Source organism: Monodelphis domestica, chromosome 2 (assembly GCF_027887165.1).
Source record: "Monodelphis domestica isolate mMonDom1 chromosome 2, mMonDom1.pri, whole genome shotgun sequence".
Lineage (NCBI taxonomy): Eukaryota > Metazoa > Chordata > Mammalia > Didelphimorphia > Didelphidae > Monodelphis > Monodelphis domestica.
The window spans coordinates 530,708,380-530,733,514 of record NC_077228.1 but is presented as its reverse complement, the minus strand read 5'-3'; the positions used below and the strand labels follow the sequence as shown (position 1 = coordinate 530,733,514).

The 25,135-nt window shown below is 43.4% G+C and overlaps 1 protein-coding gene and 1 long non-coding RNA gene across 6 annotated transcripts in view; one reads left to right on the top strand and one right to left on the bottom strand.

Moving 5' to 3' along the window:
• The window catches only part of DIS3L2 (DIS3 like 3'-5' exoribonuclease 2), a 384,538-nt gene that overhangs the window by 177,675 nt on the left and 181,728 nt on the right, over positions 1-25,135 (top strand). For all 5 annotated transcript variants that reach the window (XM_056819939.1, XM_056819938.1, XM_056819942.1 and 2 more), the window contains 2 exons: positions 16,652-16,752; positions 17,787-18,034. In XM_056819939.1, coding sequence (XP_056675917.1) covers positions 16,652-16,752; positions 17,787-18,034 — 349 coding nt within the window. The remainder of the gene's footprint in view (positions 1-16,651; positions 16,753-17,786; positions 18,035-25,135) is intronic.
• Positions 15,189-21,947, bottom strand: LOC130457570 (uncharacterized). Its single transcript, XR_008916888.1, has 2 exons — positions 21,740-21,947; positions 15,189-15,562 (listed from the first exon to the last, which is right to left on the bottom strand). It is a non-coding gene; the product is annotated as an uncharacterized LOC130457570 (long non-coding RNA).

Below are 25,135 nucleotides of genomic sequence, written 5' to 3'. Positions count from 1 at the left end.
AAGCTTGCAATCTTGGCATCCCCCTCGACTCTTCCCTCTCTCACTACTCCCATATGCAATCTCTTGTCAAACCCTTGATTTTACTTTCATAATATCTCTTGTAAATACCCCTTTCCTCCTCTGACCTTGTCAGCACCCCATGCAGGCCCTACTTCCTTCACACTGGGACTAGTGCAGGTTTCATCATGCAGCCTTCCTGGTCATTCATCTCCCGTGGTTCTCCATCACCCCCAGGATTCAGAGCCTTTCCTAATCTGCACCCTCCAACCCCACCCCCCAAACCTTCCTGGTTTTCTTATATCTTTCTTCTCCTGCATTCTTCTCTCTGATCCAGTGAGTGATATGAGGGGAGGTTGAGGGGAGAAGAGGCAGCCTGGGGTGAATGGCCTCAGTTTTTCAGTAAAATATGAGGCCGGATTCCCAGCTCAGCAGGGCAGGCTAGCCTTGAGAGGTGTGGAAGAGCCCCTGTTCTATGAGATAGTGACTCAGTGAGGGGCGTGTAAAAGGTCTTGTTGTCGTGAGGGCCCAGGTGTGATTATGTAATAGCACGTTGCGGTGGATTCAGCCAGCATGATTTTGTGGTTTTCTCAGCTTTATTCAGCCAAGCCTTGTAACTGCTCTTCTCACATAAAGACCTGCCTTTTCTCAGACGTACTTTGGTCCTGGACACATACTCCCGCTTTCTGTTCTTGGTGTTAAAGCCCATCGGGCCTCCTACCTGCTTGATAGCTTGGGACACATCTCACCACCAAGGCCTTGTGGCATGAATTCATGACAGGTTTCCTCAGATGCTTGTCTGGCACGAGAGGCAGTGATTCATCTGTGTTCGTGCGCAGCCTGGCTGGAGAGATCCAGCAGTTGCTTGATTTGCATGGAGAGCTCATTTCCTTCTTAATGAGAAACCATTTCCCACTCAGGCTTCTTTGGAAGGGAGGCAGCCCTTAGCTTCCTGGGGGACCCATTGGGTCCCTGAAGAGACACAATCTGGAAACCTCAGTTTCTTCCTCATCTTCTGCTGTTTTTCATGTCTCCTACTTGTTATAATTATCCCTTTTCTGTCTGGTTCATTTCAAATCATAGCTATAGAAATGACAAATGAGTTGGCCTGGAGGAGGCTGCATCCCCCTAGTTCTCCTCTTTTGTGCTTCACAGCAGGCAAGTTCTCCGCCACACACTGGCTTCTTTCATTTGCCTCTGGAGTGGGCAGCCACCAAGGCAACAGGCCCGTCCCCTTGGTTCTCCAGGCAGTGAGAAAGAGTGTAAGACCTGGCAGATTGTCTGTCTAATGAGGTCAGAGTGGTAAAGCTATAGAAAGCACCCTCACCGATTAAACTATGGTCACTCTGGGTAGACAGAGGCTTCAGAGTCATACCTGGCAGTTACGTCGTGCTTTAAAGTTTTACAAGGGCTTTACTTGGGGCTAATCTGGAAGGGAAATCGGGGAAAGTTTACCTTCCCCTTATATAGGCTATAGTAAAACTCAGGGCAGTTAAGTGATGCATGTGCTCATTGGCACGTGACTTTGAAGTAGGAGAGCTAGGCCCGGAGCCCAGGTTTTTTGATTCCAAATCCAGACCTCTTTCTACTCAGATTTAACTTATGGCCCACTGTGGCATATATATGGTGTGTATATATATAATTGTTGTACTTACGCCTAGACAGCCTTCCTCATCTTGCAGCTGTGTGGAGGAGGAAGCACTCCTGACTGTGCCTTCCGACCGAGGGCAGCCCACCGGCCTTCCTGTGCAGCCTTTCTGGATGTTGAGTTTTCTTGTCCAGGGACTTTGTGAGACAGCAGGCCAGGCTTCTGTTGAGTTCCTCCTTGTTCTCCTCTCCCTGTCGTCTTCCCAGGATCTGCTTCTCTCTTCCACCTCTAACACGTATAACGCTCCTCTTGGAAGGCCTTCTTTGTGGAGAGTGACGCTTGCTTTTCTGAATTCCTTTTTTGCTGGTCTTGCCTACTCTGCTACCGGTTTTGCTCATTTCTCCATCAGCGGAGCTTCCAAGTTCATCTGTCAGCAGACCTAGCAGCAGGATCGCTGGCATACTTTCGTCGGTGGGATTGATTGTTCACTGTCCTCGTCTGTCATCCTGGCATTTCATCCTCTGGTCCCCAAGGCCTTTGCCTCATCCTGCCTGGTCCTATTCAGTTGTTCTGTCCTTCTTCCAGGGGGTAGCCAGGCGGCCCAACCAGTCTCTTGTTCCTGTCGAAATTCACCTATTACCGTTTCTATAAAACCCGACGGCCATGTGCATTCAGCCTCATAGGTGTATATAGGGCTTGAGCAGTGGCTCTGAGAGCCAGCCATATTGCTGAGGAAAGCAGGTAGTAGTCGCCTATTCTCGTGATCCTGAAATGTACAGGGAGCCTGTAGCTGGAAAATGAATCCGGTGTCTCTCTGATTGTTCTTCCTGCTGGGATGCCCCCTGCTGGCAGAGAGGCAGCCACTAATGCACAGTCAGAATCACTAGGCTTTTCCTGCCTGTTCTTTCATAGCCACTTTCCAATGGGCAGAGGAGCTTTTATTCACTGCAAGTTTGTATTTATTCTCCTTCCCTTTTTTTTTTCATTCTGAACTTCTGTTATTATTGTTCAGTCATTTTCAATTGGGTCTGACTCTTTGTGACGCTCTTTGGGGCTTTCTTGGCAAAAGATCCTGGAGTGATTTGCATTTTCCTTCTCCAGCTTATTTGATAGATAAAGAAACCAAGGTAAACAGGGTCAAGTGACTTAGCTAAGGTCACCTAACTAATAAGTGTCTGAGGCTGCCTGACTCCAGGCCCCATGCTCTATTTACTTTGTCAAATTAGTTGAGCATTTCCTGGGTTGGGGATGATCTAAAGTGAGTGAAAAGGAGAAGGATGTTAAGAGGCGTTGCATAAGGAATAGTTATCAGTAATCATATTTAACAATAATAAAAAGGAGCAGTTGCAAGGTTTGGTGGAACAGCCAGAAGTTCTGGAGAAAGATTTGGACCTTCTTTGGAGGAGTCACAGAGACTCCAAACTCATCCAGCCCTTCAGTATAGGAACAGTGTGTGGCCCAAGAGGGAAAATGGGCTGTTCTTTTTCTGTGACTTGGTGTGAAGACCCAAAGTAGCACCACATCTCTTCCTCACTTCCAGCTCAGGGTTTTTGCTGTCATATCCATTGATATATATTTGAGGAAAACATGAAACATTTTAAAATAAAATATTAACAAAGAGGCTAAAACACGGTCACAAAAATTATACTTGCTGAACATATTGGACTTATATTAGGAATGCCAGGTTGGTTTAATATTAAAACTATAAGCTTAATTAACCACATTAAAAACAAAATCAATAGAAATGATATGATTTCATCAGTATGAAGTATCAATAATGCCCAAAAAGCTTTTGACAAAAATGTAATACTCATTTCTGTTAAAATTCTAGAAAACATAGAAATAAACGAATCTTTCTATAAAATGACAAATGATATATATCTAAAACCAAGAGTACTCTTACTTGAATGGGCAGCTAGGTGGTGTGGTGGATAGAATGCTGGGCCTGGAATCAGGAAGATTCTTCTTCCTGTGTTCAGATCTGGCCTCAGACATGTCCTAGCTGTGGGACCTTGGGCAAGTCACTTCACCCTGTTGACCTCAGCTTCTTCATCTGTAAAATGAACTGGAAAAAGAAATGTCAAACTACTTCAGTATCCTTGCAAAAAACCCAAATGAGTTCACCAAGAGTTGGACATGCCTGAAAAATGAATGAATGACAATACTCTTATTAGTAGCAGAAACAAATTATTTCCAATAAAATGGGGTGAATATAAGGGTGCCTTTTCCTCTACTTCTGTCTGATACAGTATCAGAGCTGCTGGCCATAGCAATGGAAGAAGAAAGAGAACTTGAGGGAATAAATAAAGAATGATCATCTTTTTTTCTAATTGATAGGATGATGTACTTAAAAAACCCCAAAGAACCAACCAAAAACTAATTGAAATTTGCAGGATATAAAACGCATATAAATCATAATCATTTTTATAAACTACTAATAAAATTCAGCAGGAAGAGATAGAAAGAGAAATTCCTTTTAAAATTACTAATGTATTAATATATTAATACTTCTATTAATCTTTTTTTCCCAAGAAACACAGACAGGAATATGTACACGCACAAACACACACACATACCTATTTATGGAATGTTGTTCAGTCATTTTTTAGCCATCATGTCCAACTTTTTATGACCTGATTTGGGTGTTATTGGCAAAGATATCGGAGTTTTTGCCATTTCCTTCTCTAGTTCATTTTTTTTAAAAAATATATTTTATTTGATCATTTCCAAGCATTATTCGTTAAAGACATAGATCATTTTCTTTTCCTCCCCCCACCCCCCATAGCCGACGCGTAAGTCCACTGGGCATTAGATGTTTTCTTGATTTGAACCCATTGCTTTGTTGATAGTATTTGCATTAGAGTGTTCATTTAGAGTCTATCCTCTGTCATGTCCCCTCAACCTCTGTATTGAGGCAGTTGCTTTTCCTCGGTGTTTCCACTCCCATAGTTTATCCTTTGCTTATGAATGGTGTTTTTTTCTCCTGGATCCCTGCAAGTTGTTCAGGGACATTACACCGCCACTAATGGAGAAGTCCATTACGTTCGATTATACCACAGTGTATTAGTCTCTGTGTACAATGTTCTCCTGGTTCTGCTCCTCTCGCTCTGCATCACTTCCTGGAGGTTGTTCCAGTCTCCATGGAACTTCTCCACTTTATTATTCCCTTTAGCACAATAGTACTCCATCACCAACATATACCACAGTTTGTTCAGCCATTCCCCAATTGATGGGCATCCCCTCGTTTTCCAGTTTTGGGCCACCACAAAGAGCGCAGCTATGAATATTTTTGTACAAGTCTTTGTGTCCATTATCTCTTTGGGGTACAGACCCAGCAGTGCTATGGCTGGGTCAAAGGGTAGATATTCTTTTGTCGCCCTTTGGGCATAGTTCCAAATTGCCCTCCAGAATGGTTGGATCAGTTCACAGCTCCACCAGCAATGAATTAATGTCCCTACATTGCCACATCCCCTCCAGCATTCATTACTTTCCTTTGCAGTTATGTTAGCCAATCTGCTAGGTGTGAGGTGATACCTCAGAGTTGTTTTGATTTGCATCTCTCTGATTATAAGAGATGTAGAACACTTCTTCATGTGCTTGTTGATAGTTTTGATTTCTTTATCTGGGAACTGCCTATCCATTTCCCTTGCCCATTTATCAATTGGAGAATGGCTTGATTTTTTGTACAATTGATTTAGCTCATTATAAATATGAGTAATTAAACCTTTGTCAGAGGTTTCTATGAAGATTTTTTCCCAATTTGTTGTTTCCCTTCTGATTTTAGTCATATTGGTTTTGTTTGTACAAAAGCTTTTTAGTTTGATGTAGTCAAAATTATTTATTTTACATTTTGTGATTCTTTCTATGTCTTGCTTGGTTTTAAAGCCTTTCCCCTCCCAAAGGTCTGACATGTATGCTATTCTGTGTTTACCCAATTTACTTATGGTTTCCTTCTTTATGTTTAAGTCACTCACCCATTTTGAATTTATCTTGGTGTAGGGTGTGAGGTGTTGATCTATTCCTAGTCTCTCCCACACTGTCTTCCAATTTTCCCAGCAGTTTTTATCGAATAGTGGATTTTTGTCCCAAAAGCTGGGATCTTTGGGTTTATCGTATACTGTCTTGCTGAGGTCGCTTTCCCCCAGTCTATTCCACTGATCTTCCTTTCTGTTTCTTAGCCAGTACCAAATTGTTTTGATGACTGCTGCTTTGTAATATAGTTTGAGGTCTGGGACTGCAAGGCCCCCATCATATGTGTTTTTTTTCATTATTTCCCTGGATATCCTTGATCTTTTGTTCTTCCAAATGAACTTTGTTATGGTTTTTTCTAAATCAGTGAAGAAGTATTTTGGTAGTTCTATGGGTATGGCACTAAATAGATAAATAAGTCTGGGTAGGATGGTCATTTTTATTATATTGGCTCGTCCTATCCATGAGCAGTTAATGTTTTTCCATTTGTTCAAGTCTAGTTTTAGTTGTGTGGCGAGTGTTTTGTAGTTGTGTTCATATAGTTCCTGTGTTTGTCTTGGGAGATAGATTCCTAGGTATTTTATTTTGTCTAAGGTGATTTTGAATGGGATTTCTCTTTCTAGTTCTTGCTGCTGAGCTGTGTTGGAGATATATAGAAAAGCTGATGATTTATGTGGGTTTATTTTGTATCCTGCAACTTTGCTAAAGTTGTTGATTATTTCAATTAGCTTTTTGGTTGAATCTCTAGGATTCTTTAAGTAGACCATCATGTCATCCACAAAGAGTGATAACTTAGTCTCCTCCTTGCCTATTTTGATGCCTTCAATTCCTTTATCTTCTCTAATTGCTACTGCTAGTGTTTCTAGTACAATGTCAAATAGTAGAGGTGATAATGGGCATCCTTGTTTCACTCCTGATCTTATTGGGAATGCATCTAGTTTATCCCCATTGCAGATGATATTAGCTGTTGGTTTTAGATATATACTGTTTATTATTTTTAGGAATGACCCTTCTATTCCTATGCTTTCTAGTGTTTTTAATAGGAATGGGTGTTGTATTTTATCAAAGGCTTTTTCTGCATCTATTGAAATAATCATGTGGTTCTTGCTAGTTTGCTTGTTGATGTGGTCAATTATGTGGATGGTTTTCCTAATGTTGAACCAGCCCTGCATCCCTGGTATAAATCCTACTTGATCATGGTGAATGATCCTTCTGATCACTTGCTGGAGTCTTTTTGCTAGTATCCTATTTAAGATTTTTGCATCTATATTCATTAGGGAGATTGGCCTATAGTTTTCTTTCTCTGTTTTTGACCTGCCTGGTTTTGGAATCAGTACCATGTTTGTGTCGTAAAAGGAGTTTGGTAGAACTCCCTCTTTGCTTATTATGTCAAATAGTTTGTATAGTATTGGGATTAACTGTTCTCTGAATGTTTGATAGAATTCACAGGTGAATCCATCAGGCCCTGGGGATTTTTTCTTAGGAAGTTCTTTGATGGCTTGATGGATTTCAATTTCTGATATGGGATTATTTAAGAATTCTATTTCCTCTTCTGTTAGTCTAGGCAGTTTGTATTTTTGTATATATTCATCCATATCGCCTAGATTGCTGTATTTATTGCCATATAATTGGGCAAAGTAATTTCTAATGATTGCCTTAATTTCCTCCTCATTGGAGGTGCTGTCCCCCTTTTCATCTTTAATGCTGTGAATTTGCTTTTCTTCCTTCCTTTTTTTAATTAGATTGACCAGTACTTTGTCTATTTTGTTTGTTTTTTCAAAGTACCAGCTTCTTGTCTTATTTATTAAATCAATAGTTCTATCACTTTCGATTTTATTAATTTCTCCCTTAATTTTTAGGATTTCTAATTTGGTTTTCTGCTGGGGGTTTTTAATTTGATCGCTTTCGAGTTTTTTCAATTGCATTTCCAATTGATTGATCTCTGCTCTCCCTTGTTTGTTAATATAAGCTTTCAGGGATATGAATTTGCCTCTGATTACCGCTTTGGCTGCATCCCAAAAGGTTTGAAAGGATGTTTCGCCATTGTCATTTTCCTTGATGAAATTATTAATTGTTTCTATGATTTCTTCTTTAACTAAACGGTTTTGGAGTATCATATTGTTTAATTTCCAATTGGTTTTAGATTTGGTTTTCCATGTACCATTACTAATCATTATTTTTATTGCCTTGTGATCTGAGAAGGCTGCATTCATTATTTCTGCTTTTTTGCATTTGTGTGCTATGTTTCTGTGACCTAATGTATGGTCAATTTTTGTGAATGTGCCATGTGGTGCTGAGAAGAAGGTGTATTCCTTTTTATCCCTATTTATTTTTCTCCATATGTCTATTAATTCTAATTTTTCTAAGATTTCATTCACTTCTTTTACCTCTTTCTTATTTATTTTTTGATTTGATTTATCTAAATTTGATAATGGTTGGTTTAAGTCTCCCACTAGTATGGTTTTATTGTCTATTTCTTCCTTCAATTCTCCTAGTTTCTCCATTAGAAATTTGGGTGCTATATTATTTGGTGCATACATGTTGATTAATGATATTTCCTCATTGTCTAGAGTCCCTTTTAACAAAATATAATTACCTTCCCTATCCCTTTTGATCAGGTCTATTTTTGCATTGGCTTTATCAGATATCATGATTACCACTCCTGCCTTCTTTCTATCAGTTGAGGCCCAGAAGGTCTTACTCCATCCTTTAATTCTGACCTTGTGGGTGTCAACCCGCCTCATGTGTGTTTCTTGAAGACAGCATATGGTAGGGTTTTGGATTCTAATCCATTCTGCTATTCGTCTACGTTTTATGGGTGAGTTCATCCCATTCACGTTCAAAGTTATGATTGTCATTTGTGGACTCCCTGGCATTTTGATTGCCTTCCCTAATTCTAACCTTTTCTTCTTCGGCTCTACCTTTTAGTCCAGTGATTTACTTTGAATCAGTCCCCTTGTCCCCTCCCTTGATGTTTCCCTTTTTAGTCCCTCCCTTTTTCTTCCCTCCCCCTCCCCCCTCTCTTTCCCTCCCTTTTTGTTCTCCCTCTCCCCCTCCCCCCTCTCTTTCCCTCCCTTTTTGTTCTCCCTCTCCCCTTCCCCCCCTCGGTTTTCCCTTCTCCTTACCCTTGTTGGGTAAGATAGAATTCAAGATCCCAATGGATCTGGATGTTTTTCCCTCTCAGAGTTGATTTCCCTGAGATTGAGGTTTAAGTAAAAAAAAAAAAAAATCCCTCTCTTCCTCTCCTTCTTATAGGAGTTTTCTTCCCCTCCCCTTCCCATGTGAATCTTTGTGTGAGAACGATTATTCTATTTGGTCTTTCTTTACCCCCTATTCATACATTACATTTTCCCCACATATTAGTATACATAGATTGATATAAATGTAGTCCTTATAGAAGAGAGTTTGAGTAAAAGAAAATAACATTTTTCCCCTTTCCTTAATATTTACCTTTTCAGGTATTCCTTGCTCTTTGATTTTCGGTATCAAACTTTCCACAGAGCTCTGGTCTTTTCTTTGCAAAAAGTTGGAAGTCTTCTATTTTGTTGAATGCCCATACTTTCCCTTGGAAGTATATAGTCAGTTTTGCTGGGTAGCTGATTCTTGGTTGGAGACCCAGCTCTCTTGCCTTTCTGAAGATCATGTTCCATGCCTTACGATCATTCAGAGTAGAACTTGCAAGGTCTTGTGTGACCCTGATTGGCATTCCTTTATATCTAAATTGTCTTTTTCTGGCTTCCTGTAGGATTTTTTCTTTTGTTTGATAGCTTTGGAATTTGGCAATTACATTCCTGGGAGTTGTCTTTTGGGGGTTTAGTGTAGAAGGTGTTCTGTGAGCTCTGTCAGTGGCTGTATTGCCCCCTTGTTCTAGAATCTCTGGGCAATTTTCTTTGATTATATCTTGTATCACCATGTCCAGTTTGGTGTTTATTTCTGGCTTTTCTGGGAGTCCAATTATTCTTAAATTTTCTCTTCTCCCTCTATTTTCCAGATCTATCACCTTGTCGGTGAGATATTTTATGTTCTCTTCTAATTTCTTGGTGTTTTGGCTTTGCTTTATTAGTTCTTGCTTTAAAGCCTGGTTTTCTTTTACAGTTTGGTCAAACTGGTTTTGTAGATGCATGAATTTCTTTTGCATTATTTCCCACTTTTCCTCCCAGAGGGCTTCCATCTTTTTGGTCATTTCTGATTCAAATTCTTCATGGGTTTGTGAAGAGTTTCTATTTCCTTTGGAAGATTTTGGAGAATTTTCTTGTATATCTTCTTCTATCTGCTCTGTATTTTGTATTTTGGCTCCATAGAATGTGTCCAAAGTCGCCCCTTTCTTCTTATTTTTCTTGGTATTTTGGGGCTTCTGTGCTTCTGTGGAGTTTGCTGCCATCTCTGAATGTGGAGGATTAGCTTTTCTTATCTCTGTCTGGTGATCAGAGGCTTTAGTCCGGGGCAGATTGTCCCTTCTATGAGCTTTCCCTGGGTTAAACTGAATATGCCTCACTGGAACTGGAATGGAAGGGTCGGACCACGAGGCCACACTCTCCCCCCCGGCTCGCTTTCCGGAAGTTGCCTTCAGAATCGCTGGCGTGAGGCTGTTTCGTCAGCCTGCGGGGGGGATGGGCTGCAGCTTTCCCAAGCTCTAGGGCAAGGACTTTCACTGAGACTTGGATAGCAGGATCCAGCCCGTGAGGCTGTCTTGGCCGCCCTGAGGGTTGCTGTTGTTTCGACCAGCTCTCTGCGGCGGAAGCCCCAGGCAGTAACTTTCACTGGGACTCGGGTAGAAGGCCCTGAGGGTTCTGCTCTCTGAGCCCGCTGGGCGGCTTCCGGGAGCCTTGGACTCTGCGCTCCTACCCCTGAGGTCCGAGTGATCTCGGGTTCTGGCTTTTGAGGGGAGCCGTACCTTTTGAACCGGGTCCAGGTCCAGGAGGAGGGTTCCCAGGGTCTGTGCTGTTGATCGTTTTGAATTTCAGCGCCTTAGGAGCTTATATTTTGAGATCGGTCAGGAAGGGTTTTCCGGAGATCTGAGCTTTAGCTTTCTCTAAGCCGCCATCTTAACCGGAAGTCCATTTTTTTTTAATAGATGAAGAAACTGAGGCAACAGAGTTAAATGATTTGCCCAAGGTCACACTGCTAGCAATATCTGAGGCCAGATTTGAATTCAAGAAGAGGAATCTTCCTGACTCCAAGTCTGGCACTCTATTCTGTGCACTACCTAGTTGTTCTATATTTATAGAAATAGATAGATCTAAGTAATTGGAAAATTATTGGACAAGTCAACATAATAAACATGACATTAATGTCTAAATTAATTTACTTATTCAATGTGCTTCCAATAAAACTGCCAAAGAAATATTAAAAATAAATGTCAATAAAGGGAGCCTATCTGTGCCTGGCCTCAAACTACTCTACTCTAAAGCACTAAATATTACAAGTTTGTCTCTGGTTAAAAAACAGAGAGACCAATCAGGAGAACAAATTAGGTGTACCGCATAGAAGCACGTGTACCTCATACTGTAGTCCATCTCCTGGGATGAGGACTCAAAATCTGAGAGAAATTACATGGGAAATTGGGCAGCTCTATGGAAAAAATGAGCTTGACACCAGGACCTCACTAAGATAAGCTCCACATGGAGACGTGACCTAGATATAAAAGGTCACCTCATAAACAAATTAGAGAAACATTGAAAAAGTACTCCGAGATCCATAGATGGTAGGAAAGTTTATGTGCAATCAGAATCAAGAGGATCACAGAAAGTAAATGTGTAATTTTGATCTCATAAAATTAACTAGTCTAAACAAAGCTAAGGTTAAAAGGAAAACAATTGAGAAAAAATCTTTTCAGCAAGCTTCTCTGATAAAGGGCTCATTTCTAAGACACATAAGGAACCGATTCAAGCTTACAAGAAAGAACTGGTCCCCAGTTGACAAATAGTCTAATGATATGAACAGGCACTTCTCAAGGGAAGACATTCAGGTTGTCTGTAGCCATATGAAAAAAAAATGCTCCAAATCCCTATTAACTAGAGAAATGCAAATTATAGCAGCTTCTCCCTCAGATCCATCAGTGTGACAAAGATAATGAAAGAAAATTATAATTGTTGGAAGAGTTGTGGGAAAACAGGCACAGTGATGTGCTCACTGTTGGTGGAACTGTGAATAGGTATAGCCATTTTGAAAAGCAATGTGTAATTACATGCAAAAAGCTATTAAATAATGCATGCCCTTTGACCCAGTTATACCTTGGGTTAGGCCTATTTCCAGAAGAGATCCCAAAAGAGAGAAGAAAAAGGCCTTTACTTGTCAGAATATTGACAGCAGCTCTTTTATGGTGGCCAAAAAACTGGAAACTAAGGGGCTTCCCTTCAATTGGAGATTGACCAAGAGAGTTGTGGTCTCTGTAGGTGCTGGAGACTTTTGTGCCATCAGGATAAAGAAAATAAATCCACTAGAGATGGGAGGCCCTAGGTTCAAATCTGGCCTCAGATACTTCCCAGGTGTGTGACCCTGGGCAAGTCACTTGACCCCCATGGCCTAGTCCTTACCACTCTTCTGCCTTGGAGCCAATACACAGTATTCACTCCAAGACGGAAGGTAAGGGTTTATTAAAAAAAAAAGAAAAAGAAAGAAAGAAAAAAGAAAATATGGGTACAAAAAAAGATAAGGGAAGACATCTCTGAACTGATGCACTTTAAAGTTAGCAAAACTAGAGCAATGCATTCTGGGATGTCAATGTTTTAAAAAGGTTAACAATTAAAAAGGAACAATTTCAAAGACTTGCATAAACTTAGAATGAATGAATTGAGCAGAATCTGGAGACCAATTTATGTAATAACTACATTGACAAACCAGACCATTTTGAAAACTTTTAAGAGGTAGGATCCATGTCATGACCTTCCATGATTCCAGTGGATCAAGGCTTAAGATGTCCTCCTCCATGAGAGAGGTGGCTGAATTAGGCCACAGAAAGAGATCTAGATATTTTTGTATATATCCAACAAGGGAGTTTGTTTACTCAGCAATGCTTAGTTATTACAAGGAATTTGTTTTTCTTTTTCTGGTAGAGGAATAGAAAATACATTTCTGTTCATTTAAAAAAATAGAAAGATGAGGGAAGCTACAGATGGGAAATGTTGAATGTACTTTCCTGGGGAATCACTAGATTCATAGTTTTATTTAACCAGTTTACTTTGTTACAAGAGACCTCTCAGGAAGTATGAAGAATATGTAAATGTGTGCAATGTAAAAAGCAAAACACATCAATAAAACTTAGAAATTCTCATGGAAAACCACCTGTTAGGTATATCATATTTCTGAGGTGGGCTTGTGAGATAGACTTCTTAATTTATTTTAGGCTGCTCATCTCTATCAGTATATGATTCTATGACCTATGCCCCAAAGTTACCAAACTCTCTATGGACTGAACCCATGGAGTGCTGTATTGGGGGAACGACTAAACAAATTGTGATATAGGAAACTAATGAAATATTACTGTGCCATAACAAACGATGATGTGGACAATTTCAGAGGAAATGGGAAGTCCTCTGTGAATTGATACAGAGAGATGTGGAACAGAATTAGGAGAATAATTTTATAATGATAATCGAAGAGGAAAAGCAGCTTTGAAAACCTGTATTTCTGATCCATATACAAGTCCAAGAGAAGGAAGATGAAACATGCCACTTACTTCCTGTCAGAGAGTTGAAGAATTTAAAATGCATTAATAAAGATACATATTTTTGACATGGCCAATGGTGGGACTTATTTTACTGAATTCTGAATGCATCGGTGGATTGAAGACTTAATATTTTTAGCCCCTCCCCCAATTTATCTCAATGGGGGAGAAGTTTTATGAGGGACAAATTAGTTTTAAAAAAAAAAAGATCTGACCCTAGCTCTTGTCCACTGCCCTTAATGGGCAGTTAGCAGATCCCTGTGATAGCCCTATGGAAACAGAAGCTCCCCTCGAGGAGCTTATATTTTATTGATATATTTAAACTAAAAGAAGTACAGAGAATGGCATCCAGAATGGTGAGATGACTGGAGACTGTGCCATTCAAGGGTCAGTTGAAATAACGATATATTTAATTGTTGAAGAGATGATTTTGGAAGGAAGAGTATGCCCGCTGTTTTCAAGTGTTTGGAGGGCAGCTTATCGATGACTGCTTGCACTTGTTCAAGTTTGCTCTGAAGTATAGACCTAGTAATAAAGCAGGAGATGTAGTTTAAATTAAGGAAAGCCTTTTTTTCCAGTAAGAGTTACCCGCAAGTGTGAAGCCCAGAAGGCATCCACAAGTGTGATGGGCTAACTTAGGAGGGAGTATTGTTCTCCTCTCTGAAGACTTGCAAGCTTATCCTTCCTAGACTCTCTTCTTGTTGGGAATGGCATAATGGGGGTTTGTTTTGGGCTGAGGGCAGAGGAAATGAAGAAGGGAGGCTGGATATAAAGGGATCACAAAGGTAAAATGGACAGGACTTACTTAGTAAGGGAGACGAAATTATCCAAGGCAGATGATCTTTATTCTTGAAAATCACCAGTAATCCTCCTCTTCAGCTTTCCCAGTGTAATGACGATGATGATAGTGGGGATGGCTAATAGAAGCCTCTATTAGATGCTGCTCACTATGTAGAGTCCGTTACAAATATTCTCTCATTTGCTCCTCCCAAAAGCCATATGAAGTAGGAGCTGTTATAATAATAGCTGACATTTAGATAGCTCTTACTTAATTTCTCTCTGTGCTTATTCTCCTGCAATTTGCAATGTTCTTGAGGGCACCTTTTGGAGGGGGAGATCATAGAGAAGAGACGTGTCTTGTGTGGGCTCTTATCTCTGACCCTAGAAAACACTCTCCCTAGATTCTTTATGGGAAACAACGAAACTTAGAGCCTTAGAGCCTAGCCTAAAATTAAAAGTGAGCTTTGGTGATTTGTGTGTGTGTGTGTGTGTGTGTGTGTGTGTGTGTGTGTGTGTGTGTGTGTGTGTGTGTGACTTATGGCCAGGGTGACAGAGACTTTGGAAAGCCTTTTTTCTGCAGAACAATGAGAACTCCACTTTAAATGGACACGCTGGTAGGTAGATGATTTCAACATAGATGGAAAAACAAACAGTTGATCATTCTTCAGCCCCATTCAGTTCAGACCATGTCAGTGTTTCCAGAGTACGCCCAGAATGGTAAAAGTTGGCTCCCAGCTGAGCCTTCACTAAGAAGGGGCCAGTCCCAAAAAGGATTTATTTATTTATTTTGGCTCATGCCATTTACAAATGATAATGAGTACAAGGCCCCCCCCCCCAATTGTCTGGTTTGGGGGTTTAGCCCGTATGTATTTGCTTTTTGCACCTGGAAACTCCAGTTTGTTTGGTTAAGGCTGGGATTTAGAGTTTGGGGGTTGGGGGAGCCAGAATAACAAACAAAAATATAAAATATTGAATGTTGAAAAATGTTTAGCTTGCTACTTTTTCATGAGGATTTTTAATACTCCTGGTACAACGCCTACATGTGTCTTTACTGGAGAGATGTGGTTTCAGTTTCTTGGGTGAATGTGCATTTTATAAGTGTTTTTTTTAAAGGAAATTAAACATTAAAGGAATTTAAGTACTTTACTCTTTATATAATATAACTAAGAAAAGCCAGGAACTTCAGGGTTGGTTTTTTAAAATTTAATAAATATAATCCATTTTCCACCATTTTGTTTATTATGGCTGGTACTTTTAAAATTTAGGGTTTATTTTGATTTTGTTGTATTTCAGCAGATGTGCACAATAAATTAACCTATCTCTTTTCTTCATTGTAGCCGGGGACAGTATTAAATACCATCCTGTTCTTTGGCATTTTGACATGCAGGCGAGTTAGTCAAATTCAGCTTGCGTTACCCTCTTAGTTTGTTGGGTGATACTTTGCACAGGAGTCCTGGGAGCTAGGCAGAGCAGATTGGACTGAAGGCTGAATTTCAGGGTGAGAATTCATGCAGAGGACTCTTCCTGGAAAAGCACCTCCTTCTGGACCTCAGTTTCTTCATCTGTAAAATGAAGAGATTCGATTAGATATGACATGCCAAGCCCTTGCTAACTCAAAAATACTTTGATTTCATGCATTTGCCTACTATTGGGTGCATGTCAGGATCATGCAGTGAATTGAGGACCAGAACCAGCAAGGTGAAAGAGCAGGCCCGTCCTTTCAATCATGGCTGCATCGTCCAGCCTCTTAGAACCTCTGTTTCTTTGGGTCAAATGGGAGTAGCAGTTTTTGAACTCTATGTTGCATTGGGATAGTGTGAGGAAAGTATTTCAGGAGTAACTGATAAAGTGTTTAATGAGATTTGGCCATATGCCAAGCATTGTACTAAGTGCTGCGGGATAGGAATACAGAAGGGACATCAGGCCCTGCCTGCACAGAGCTTCCAACAGGAAGCATTCTAACAGGGAGAGACAGTGCATTAGATAGAGTTTTGCGGCAGGCCAGGAAGCTTTAAGGGTTGGGGGGGGGGTGGAATAGATGCCAAGGCCCGGGGAGCCTGAGGTTGCATCAGTAGGTGCGTGGATAGAGGCAGCACCAATGGCAAATTCCCTGTCTCACCTGAAGGAATAGAGTTGATGACTTCCATCGCATCCCAGCAATGTGGATAGTTAGGTGCCATGGATGGGTTCTAGGAAGGCAAGAGTGGGGAGGTACCCCTTGGGGCAGGGGAACTTTCTCCCCACTTTCCTCATAGAGTCTGGAAAACTTGGAGTCAGTCCTGAGAATACACTGAGCTACTGTTTTGAGTATTGTGCTTAGACCATCTGCGAGATTATGGAGGATGCAAAAATGATGCTGTCATATTCCATGTCCCACTGGGACACAAACTTTAGCAAGATCCTATGAGGCTGTGGTTAATAGAACTCTATTTTTATTATAGTTAGAAAATGTTTTCTAGTAAATGAATGGCTAGAAGTGGAATTAGAAAGTCTAGGAATCAAATCCTGCTTTTAGTACTTCATACCTCTGTAACCGTGGGAAAGTTCCGGAATGTCCCTGATTTCTTAAATCTTTAAGAATTAGAAAACTGAGTCGCAGCTTTATTGGGCGTTGTAAGTCCTTGACTCTTTGATGTATTCTGATTATCTAGGAAATGAGAACACCAACATACTGCCTGGCACCCAGGGAAACAGCCCAAAGTCACAAGACACAAGACTCTGCCCAGACAATTTGCTCCAGAGATCTGCCAAGGTAAAAACTGCCCCCCTCTTGTCAGGGGGGTTGGCATAATCATTGCACCATCATGACCACCACGTGCGCTTTGGCATTTGGGTACAGGCTTGGGGCTACCTCCTCTGGCCAGGTAAAGCCAGTAGCATTTGTTTCCTGTTTTTTCCACCTTTCTCTGAGACTTCAATGAAATAAGAATAGGGTTTTCCAGGAGCTCTCTGTCCTTGTAGGAAGATTGTGCTGGTGTGCCAGCTAGTCGGCTCCCTGAAAGCGGCGGCTGGTTGGGCTTCTATTTGTCTCCTCAACACCTAACCCAGGGCTTAGCACATTGGATGTACCTGATGAGTGCTTGCTGACTGATTGATGGAAGCTTTGGGGATATTTCTGCTCCTGGCTGCCTCGGGGTCTCAGAGAATATGGTTTACTCCTCTATCTTTTTATTTTTTATTTAAACCCTCACCTTCCATTTTGGAATCAATACTGGGTATTGGCTCCAAGGCAGAAGAGTGGTAAGGGCTAGGCAATGGGGGTGAAGTGACTTGCCCAGGGTCACACAGCTGGGAAATGTCTGAGGCCAGATTTGAACCTTCAACCTCCCGTCTCTAGGCCTGGCTTTCAATCCACTGAGCTACCCAGCTGCCCCCTTATTCCGCTATCTTAAGCAAAAGGAAACGTGGTTTTTTACAAAAATTGCCCTTTTTAAGGAAAATGAGTAAAAATAGCCAAAGAAGTCACTGCTGGAAATGAACATAAGAAATCTTAACATATGCAAAATGAGGCCAATTGTTATTGTCTCAAGGTAGACACTTCTTTATATCCTAGTGTCCCCTGCTAGTCTCCTGGCTTCTGAAGGATGCCTGGCCCATGGTTATGGAGCTGGTTCCATGTCATGGGGACATTTCTTTGTGCTTAAACATTGATTACTCCATCACCTAGAATTACTAAATAGCTGTTGGTGGGATAATTAACTCCCTTTGGCCCAGGGTCTCTCCTCTGCCTCCCCCTGACTTCTCCTGGTGTGATGCAAAGTTAACTCTGGCTTTTTATTATGGCAGGTGGTTTACATCTTAGAGAAGAAGCATTCCAGGGCAGCCACTGGGTTCATCAAGCCCCTGGCCGATAAGAACAGTGAGCTGTTCAGGAAATGTGCCTTGTTTTCACCCTCTGATCACCGAGTCCCAAGGGTGTACGTGCCCCTCGCTGACTGTCCTGCGGACCTTGTGAGCCGGCCTAATGACTATGCCCAAGCACTCTTTGTCTGCAGGATTGTGGCCTGGGAGGAACACAGCCACTTTGCAGTGGGGTAGGTGGCGATGTGGGTGCAATGAAGCTGGTGCTTGGGGGACTGAGGGGCCCACTCTTTTAGGGTGGGGGCTTCCTTCGTCTGTCGGGCAGCAGGAGTCCAAGTGCAACTTCTATTTAAGGGGGCAGGTGGGGAAGCTGCTTTTGCAGCGGGTTACCTCTGGATCCTACAAAGGAAGCAAATGATCTTCCTTTGCATTCTGACCTTGACAGTCAGCTCGTGGTTCCCATTTCCCAGGTGGGAATAAAAATAATTTTTTTTTATTGTGTACTTTGACTAAGTCCTCGGTAATACCAAGTAGGCCAAGGCATGGTAAAAGCCAGGGCCATTCATTCTCAGGGGAGACTATTAAAGGAGGTAGGTATTTAGAATACCTTGCTTTTTGCTTGTTTGTTTTTGTTTTAAAAGAATGAATCTTTGAAGTTTCGGCTAATTTAATGATAAAAAAAGTTTCTTTCTGGATAGGAAGATGGCGTTATTTTTCATAGATTCATAAAACGCCAGACCTGGAAGGAAAATGAAGGTGTCTGTCTGATCCAGCCCTTTTATTTTATAGAGGAAGAAACTAAGGTATGGAGAGTCAAAGAACTACGTCTAAGGGCATGCAGATGTTCATTTGAATTCTTAAATGGGCAAATGAATGAATGAATGGAAAAGCATTTATTAAACACACACTGGTCTTAAGCACTGGACCAAACACGGGTGTACACAGTCCTTGCTCTCATGAGCTTACGCTCTAGTTGAAGTCACCAAATTCTATGAAAGAGATCATTAAGCAAATAGAAAGTGCCAGAAGCTCCTAGGAGGGAGCAACAGAGCCAATGGCAAGGCCCAGAAGTCCTTAATCTTCTCAGCAGTTGGGAATGGGAGAATCTGACTCACAACAACATGCCTAAAGAACAGGTCACAGTGACGTGAGGTTCAGGTACCTTCTATGAATGACCCTTGCAATGCACCATTTAAACTTCTCTCAGTTATGATACTGCCCAAATGTTGAAATCAAACTGCTTTAGGAGTATTTCCTACAAGGAAACATAATAGCTAATCAGCACCTTTATCGAACAGGGGAGAAGACCACTTCGTTCTTTTTGCCTCCAGTGGTGGCGCAGGGAATGGTTCTGCATTACTTTGAGTCACCCTGTGCAGAGAGCTGAAGAAAATGTCCATTGTCTGAAAGGACCGTTTTTGTTAAGCAGAGAGCACTGAGCTTAATCATCTCAGCCTCACGCCCTAATCAAGCATCCTCAGACTCTTTCTGGCTTGGAGACTTGGGGCCAGTCCCCTTAAACCCTCTTCTTTCAGTTCCCTCATCTGTAAAGTGGAGGTGGTAATGGCCCTCCCTGCCAGGGGGGCTGCCGTGAGCGGGAAGTGTGTTTGGTATTTGTTAGGGTGGCTCCTTGCCATTCTCTGGGTGGGTTGGGGTCAGCTTGAACCGGCTGGGAAGAGATGATTGTTCAGTGCAAGCATGTACACCTCTCAGGCCAGCAAGCGCCACACATCAGGGCTTGATTGTCTAGACTGCAAGCGATGGAGAAAATGTTCATGATGCAGATTCGACTGAAAGTATGTCCATTTTCCCACTGCGGAGCTGGTTGTTCAACATTTGTCAGCATACGTTGGCCTCAGATCCAAGAGTATTGCAATAGTTAGATGCCAAGATGGCCTCTCTTCCTCCAGCTTCTTCTCAGGCCAGTCCAGAGAGCACAACGCTGTCTGAGGAAACAGGATTTCCATCCCGTCACCCTCTCTGCTCACGAATCTGTAGTGATTTTGTTTCTCAGATGGCCCAATGGAGAGAGCACCCAGCCTGGAGTCAGGGAGACGTGACTTTGAATTTGGCTCCAGATAACTAGCTCTGTGACTCTGGCACTTCACTCCATCCTATCTGCCTCAGTTTCCTCATATGTAAAATGAGCTGGAAGACTACTCCAGTATCTCTGCCAAGAATATCCCAAATGAGGTCAGGGAAAGATAGACACACCTGAAACAACGGAACGACTACAACAAAGAATTGATGTTTGCATTTAGTGTTTTTATGGTTTGCGAAGTACTTTTACATATTTTATCTCATTTATTCTTTGTTGAAATCCGGAGATTTACAACTGGTACTATTATCTCTATTTCATAGATGAAACTGAAGCAGCTAAGAGGTAGCGTAGATAGAGCTGGGTTTGGAGTTGGACTTGAATTCAAATCCAGCCTCAGACAGTTACCTAGCTCTGTGGCCTTGGGCAAGTCACTTCCCCTCTATTTGCCTCAGTGTCCTTGACTGTAAAGTGGGGAGAGATAATAATAGCATCTCCCTCTTCCAGGGTTGAGAGCCTTGAAAGCACAGTGACTGGCACTCAATAGGTGGCAGCACATGCTGGCGTAGCTCTGGAGTGTGGCTCTGGACTGTGGTCTTTGACTGACTCCTAAATCTTTGATTAACCTAAGTAGCTACCGTCTGGACCTTTGGCAACTCAGTGCGATATCCAAGTTGTCCTTGGGAGCACACGCTCCGGGCCTGCAGAACAGTGGGGTCTGGATGGCCAGGATGAGCCACCTAGATGGGGTGACTTCACCTGCCCCCTCTGGGGCACCATGTGTGGCCCCCCAGCCCTTGGGAGCCAAGTGGGCTGCCAGGCACGGCTCTTTGTACGTTCCCAGATGGTTCCAGGTTTGGGCTTCCACAGGTTTAGTTTCCTTCTCCCACATTAATACCCAAAGTCAGGCCTGGCTGCCCTCTTCACAGACTTGCTTTGGGGCTGTATCCTGGACAGACAGTGACCCTGCCTTCTGACGTCTCCTGGGGTCTGGAGCGCTGGGCATGGCACCAAAAGGGACCTTGGCCGGGCCGGGCAGCTGGCAGCTCTGGAGCAGAGAGGAGGTGCAGGATCTCCCTTATCTGCCCTTTTGACAGGCCCCATTGTGCATCTCTGATGGAGCTACTTTAGAAGCGCCCCTGGGGCCAGGGTGTGGCCAGGAAGCCTTCCCAGGGTGCCCTGCTGGGAAAGCTGGGAAGGCCTCGCGAGGTCATTTCCACCCAGAGTTCTTTGGTGGGAAACCTTGGGTGGGAGGTTGCGGGAGATAATGGGAGCCGGCGGCGGATGGAAAAAGGGCGTCAGCTGATCCCCTGACAAGGAAAATTGAGCAGGAGCGAGTGTGCAGGTTTGCTTCTTACCAGTGACATTCGTGTCTCTGTCCTGAGAAGGTAACTCAAATCTCACTGTCCGAGATGAGTTCTAAAGTGGTCTGCGCGGTGAATCTCCAGAGGGGCTTTCCCTTCCACCCTCAAGCTAACCTGGCCGTGGCCAGGCTCCTCGAGCCTCCCGGGCCCAGCCACAGACGCTCTTGGAGGGTCCTCACAGCTGGGGTTTGTTCATTCTCCTTTGCTGGTTGTGGCCCGGCGGCCTAGTGGCAGAGAGAGGGGGGCACGTGTTGGGGCGGGCCCTTCCCGGGAGCGGCCTTGTGCCTCCTGCCCCTGAAGCTCTCTGCTGTCTCTGCGTTTCCCCACGCTGCCGATTTCTTCCTTCGTGGTCCTTGGCAAAGCCAGACCCACTGCGCCCCGGCCGTGGCCCAGCGTATGCCTATGGGCAGTACCGAGGCAGACCCCGGCTGTCCGTGTACTTTGGAATGGCCACTGTGTCCAGTGAATGGAGATCCATTCTTTCCTATCCCTCCCACCCGTAAAACCCTGCCTTTTGACCAAAAATGAAACACGACCTTTGTATCAAGTACCGTAATCACGGAAAACGATTCCATGATCCACATCCAAAAGGCTCTCCGGAGCCTCCCCGGGCGCTGGGCCTGCCAAGGTTAGGGCCCCGCCGTGGCGTCTTGGCAATGGCTTGTGTCGCAGCAGTTGTGCGGCGGGTCCTGCGCTCTCCTCCGTGTATCAGCCCACAGGAATCTTCTCAGGCTTCCCCTTCTCTTGGACCACAATAGCGTTTTGTTCTCTTTGTGTACCGGAACTTGCTCAGCCATTCTGATGGAAGGCTGGGCTCCTCCTTGGATCCTAGTTCTTTGCCCTGACACAAAGAGCTTATGCCTGTTGTGTCTTTCCATTTTTCCTTGATTTAAAGAAAATGAACTTTTTCTTACTACTCTGTTGCACTCAGGCATATGTTTTGTGGGAAATCATATCGTGTGGCTCACAGCGTAAGCTCAGGGCCTCCACCAGAGAGGGTGCCACAAAGGAGGTAGTGGACGTATTAGAAGCGCTTTCCTTGCCTAGAGACGGGAGGTCCTGGGTTCCAGTCTGGCCTCAGACCCTTCCCAGCTGTGTGACCTGGCAAGTCACCTGACGCCCATGGCCTAGCGCTTACCACTCTTCTGCCTCGGAGCCCGCACCCAGTAACGGAAGGTGAGGGTTTTACATTTAAGGAAGCAGAAGCAGCAGAGGCAGCGCTTTCCTTGGGTGCACCCGGTGCCTTTTTTGAACGCCTGTGTGCTGTCGCACCTGGACCCGTCGATAGGGCGCTTGGACAGTCAGCTGGCCTGGCCTGAGAGCAGACATGACTAGCTGTCTGGCCTGCCCCCCAGGGTCTGCTCCGGCTTGGACGTTTCCTGGAGCGGGGGCTGCCGGGCTCCAGGCCCGGGCCTGCTTTCCCAAGGATTCTGAGTAGCGCCGGGCTCTGGCTCGAGGGGAGGCCCCAGGTGGAGCTTGTGGAGGAGGTTAGATTTCCCCCTGACCCGCGACTGCAAGTGCGCTCAGGCCAGGCACTCCCAAGACCGTCCACACTGTCGGCTGCAGGGTACCGTCCTGAGGGCCGAGGCCTTCCCTGTGGCCCTGGGGATAAGCGGCATTTGTTGGAAGAATGAGTCCTCCGAGGGGACAGTCCCTTGGAAAAGAAGCTTTCCGTGGAGAAAAGCCCACCTTGGGCTTCACCACTTTGTTCTTCAATGGCAGCTCTGTCGGTGGCAGTAGCGGGATGTCAGTGGGACTTGCCAAACCTGAATTCAAGGCTTTACAAGCCAATGCGGGCCTGATGGGAAAACTGGCAGTGTCCAGGCTGGGGAGGGGGCGCCTGTAGGACGACTCTTCAGCACCCCCTGGTGGCTAGTGAGAAAGGGACCCTGCTTAGCTGTCCCTGAACCACAGGCCAAAGCTGAAGGGACGGGGGTGTGTGTGGGTGCAAGGCACTGTTTTCTCTGTGTTGGACGGTAATCTTTTGCTTTTTCAAATCCATATTTTTCTGTCTTAGAATTGATACTAAGAATCGGTTCCAAGGCAGACGAGCGGTCAGGGCTAGGCAATGGGTAAGTGACTTGGCTAGGGTCACCCAGCTAGGAAGTGGTACGAGATCATATTTGAACCCAAGACCTCTCATCTCCAGGTCTGGCTCTTGATCACTGAGCCACCTTGCTGTCTCCTTGTACGTTTATCTTAAACTCTCCTGGCCCAGTCATCATTTTTATGCCCTAGTTACACATTATGCTAGGAACAATAGACTGAGAACTGGAGCTGAGATGTTTGATTTTGGCCATTTCCCTTACAGTCTAATAACGGATCTCCTTAATTAATTCTGACTTCTTTGCTCTCCAGTTAAGTCTTCCATTGGTCAGCTCAGACCACTGACACTTGTCCTCTCCCTCTTCTGCCACCTCTGTACTCTGCTTGGCTTCCCTTTCCTCCTTTTTTCTGGCTTTCTTTGATACATTCTTTCTTATGATGTCTTCATTTTGAAATACCAGTTTTTAAAATTTCTTGGCATTCTTATAATTTTTTGTCATTATCTATTGTTCTTTTAAGAGCCTCTTGAAAGTTTACCGTTTGGTTCAAGCTAGTGACAACGAAATGAGATATGTGTGCATTCCCAATAGCTGTGACCAGCCAGTCAGTCAATGGATCAGTCTTATTGAGCTCCCACTCAGTGGAAGGCACTGTGCTAAGCCCTGGCGATATAAATAGGCCAGAGACCACCCCTGCCTTTGAGGGGCTTTGAGACCATGGTCTAATGGGGATGTCAACATGGAAACAATTCTGTACAAACAATGGAGAGACAGGTGAAATTGGGGGTGATCAGTAGAGGGAAGGGGGTAGAATTCTTTCTTTCTTTTTTTAAAATTTAGAATGTCTTTCCATGGTTACATGATTCATGATTCCCCTCCCAGAGCTGACAAGCAATTCCACTGGCCTATCCATGTATCATTGCTCAAAACCTATTTCCACGTTATTCGTATTTGCAGTAGAGTGATCTTTTAACATCAAAACCCCAATCCTATACCCATTGAACCATGTGATCAATCCTATGTTTTTCTTCTGTGTTTCTGCTCCCCCAGTTCTTTCTCTGGACATTCTTTCTCATAAGTCCCTCAGAATTATCCTGCATAACTGCATTGCTGCTGGTAGAAAAGTCAGTTACAATCGATTGTACCACAGTGTATCAGTCTCTGTGTACAATGTTCTCCTAGTTCTGCTCCTTTCGTTCTCATCGATTTTTGGAGGTCTTTCTGGTTCACATGGAATCCCTCCAGTTCATCATTCCTTTCAGCACAACAGTATTCCATCCCCATCAAATACCACAAGGTGTTCAGCCATTCCCCAATCGAGGGACACCTCATTTTCCAATTTTTTGCCACCACAAAGAGCACAGCTATAAATATTTTTGTGCATGTCTTTTTCCTTATTATCTCTTTGGCATACAATCCAAGCTGTGGCATGGCTGGATCAAAGGGCAAGCAGTCTTTTAAAGCCCTTTGTGCATAATTCCAAATTGTCCTCCAGAATGATTGGACCACAACTCCACCAGCAGTATATCATGATGCATCTCAATTTTGCCACATTCCCTCCAACGTTGATCACTTTCCTTTGCTGCCATGTTGGCCAGTCTGCTAGATGTGAAGTGGTACTTCAGAATTGTTTTAATTTGCATTTTCCTAATCAGGAGAGATTTAGAACACTTTTTCCTGTGCTTATTGATAGTTTTTATTTCATCATGTGAAAACTGCCTATACGTGTCCCTTGACCATTTGTCGATTGAGGAATGACTTGATGTTTTGAACATTTGACTTAGTTCCTTATATATTTGGGAGATTAAAACTTTGGCAGAGAGTTTTGTTATAAAAATGTCCTCCCAGTTTGTTGCTTTCCTTTTAATTTTGGTTGCATTGGGTTTT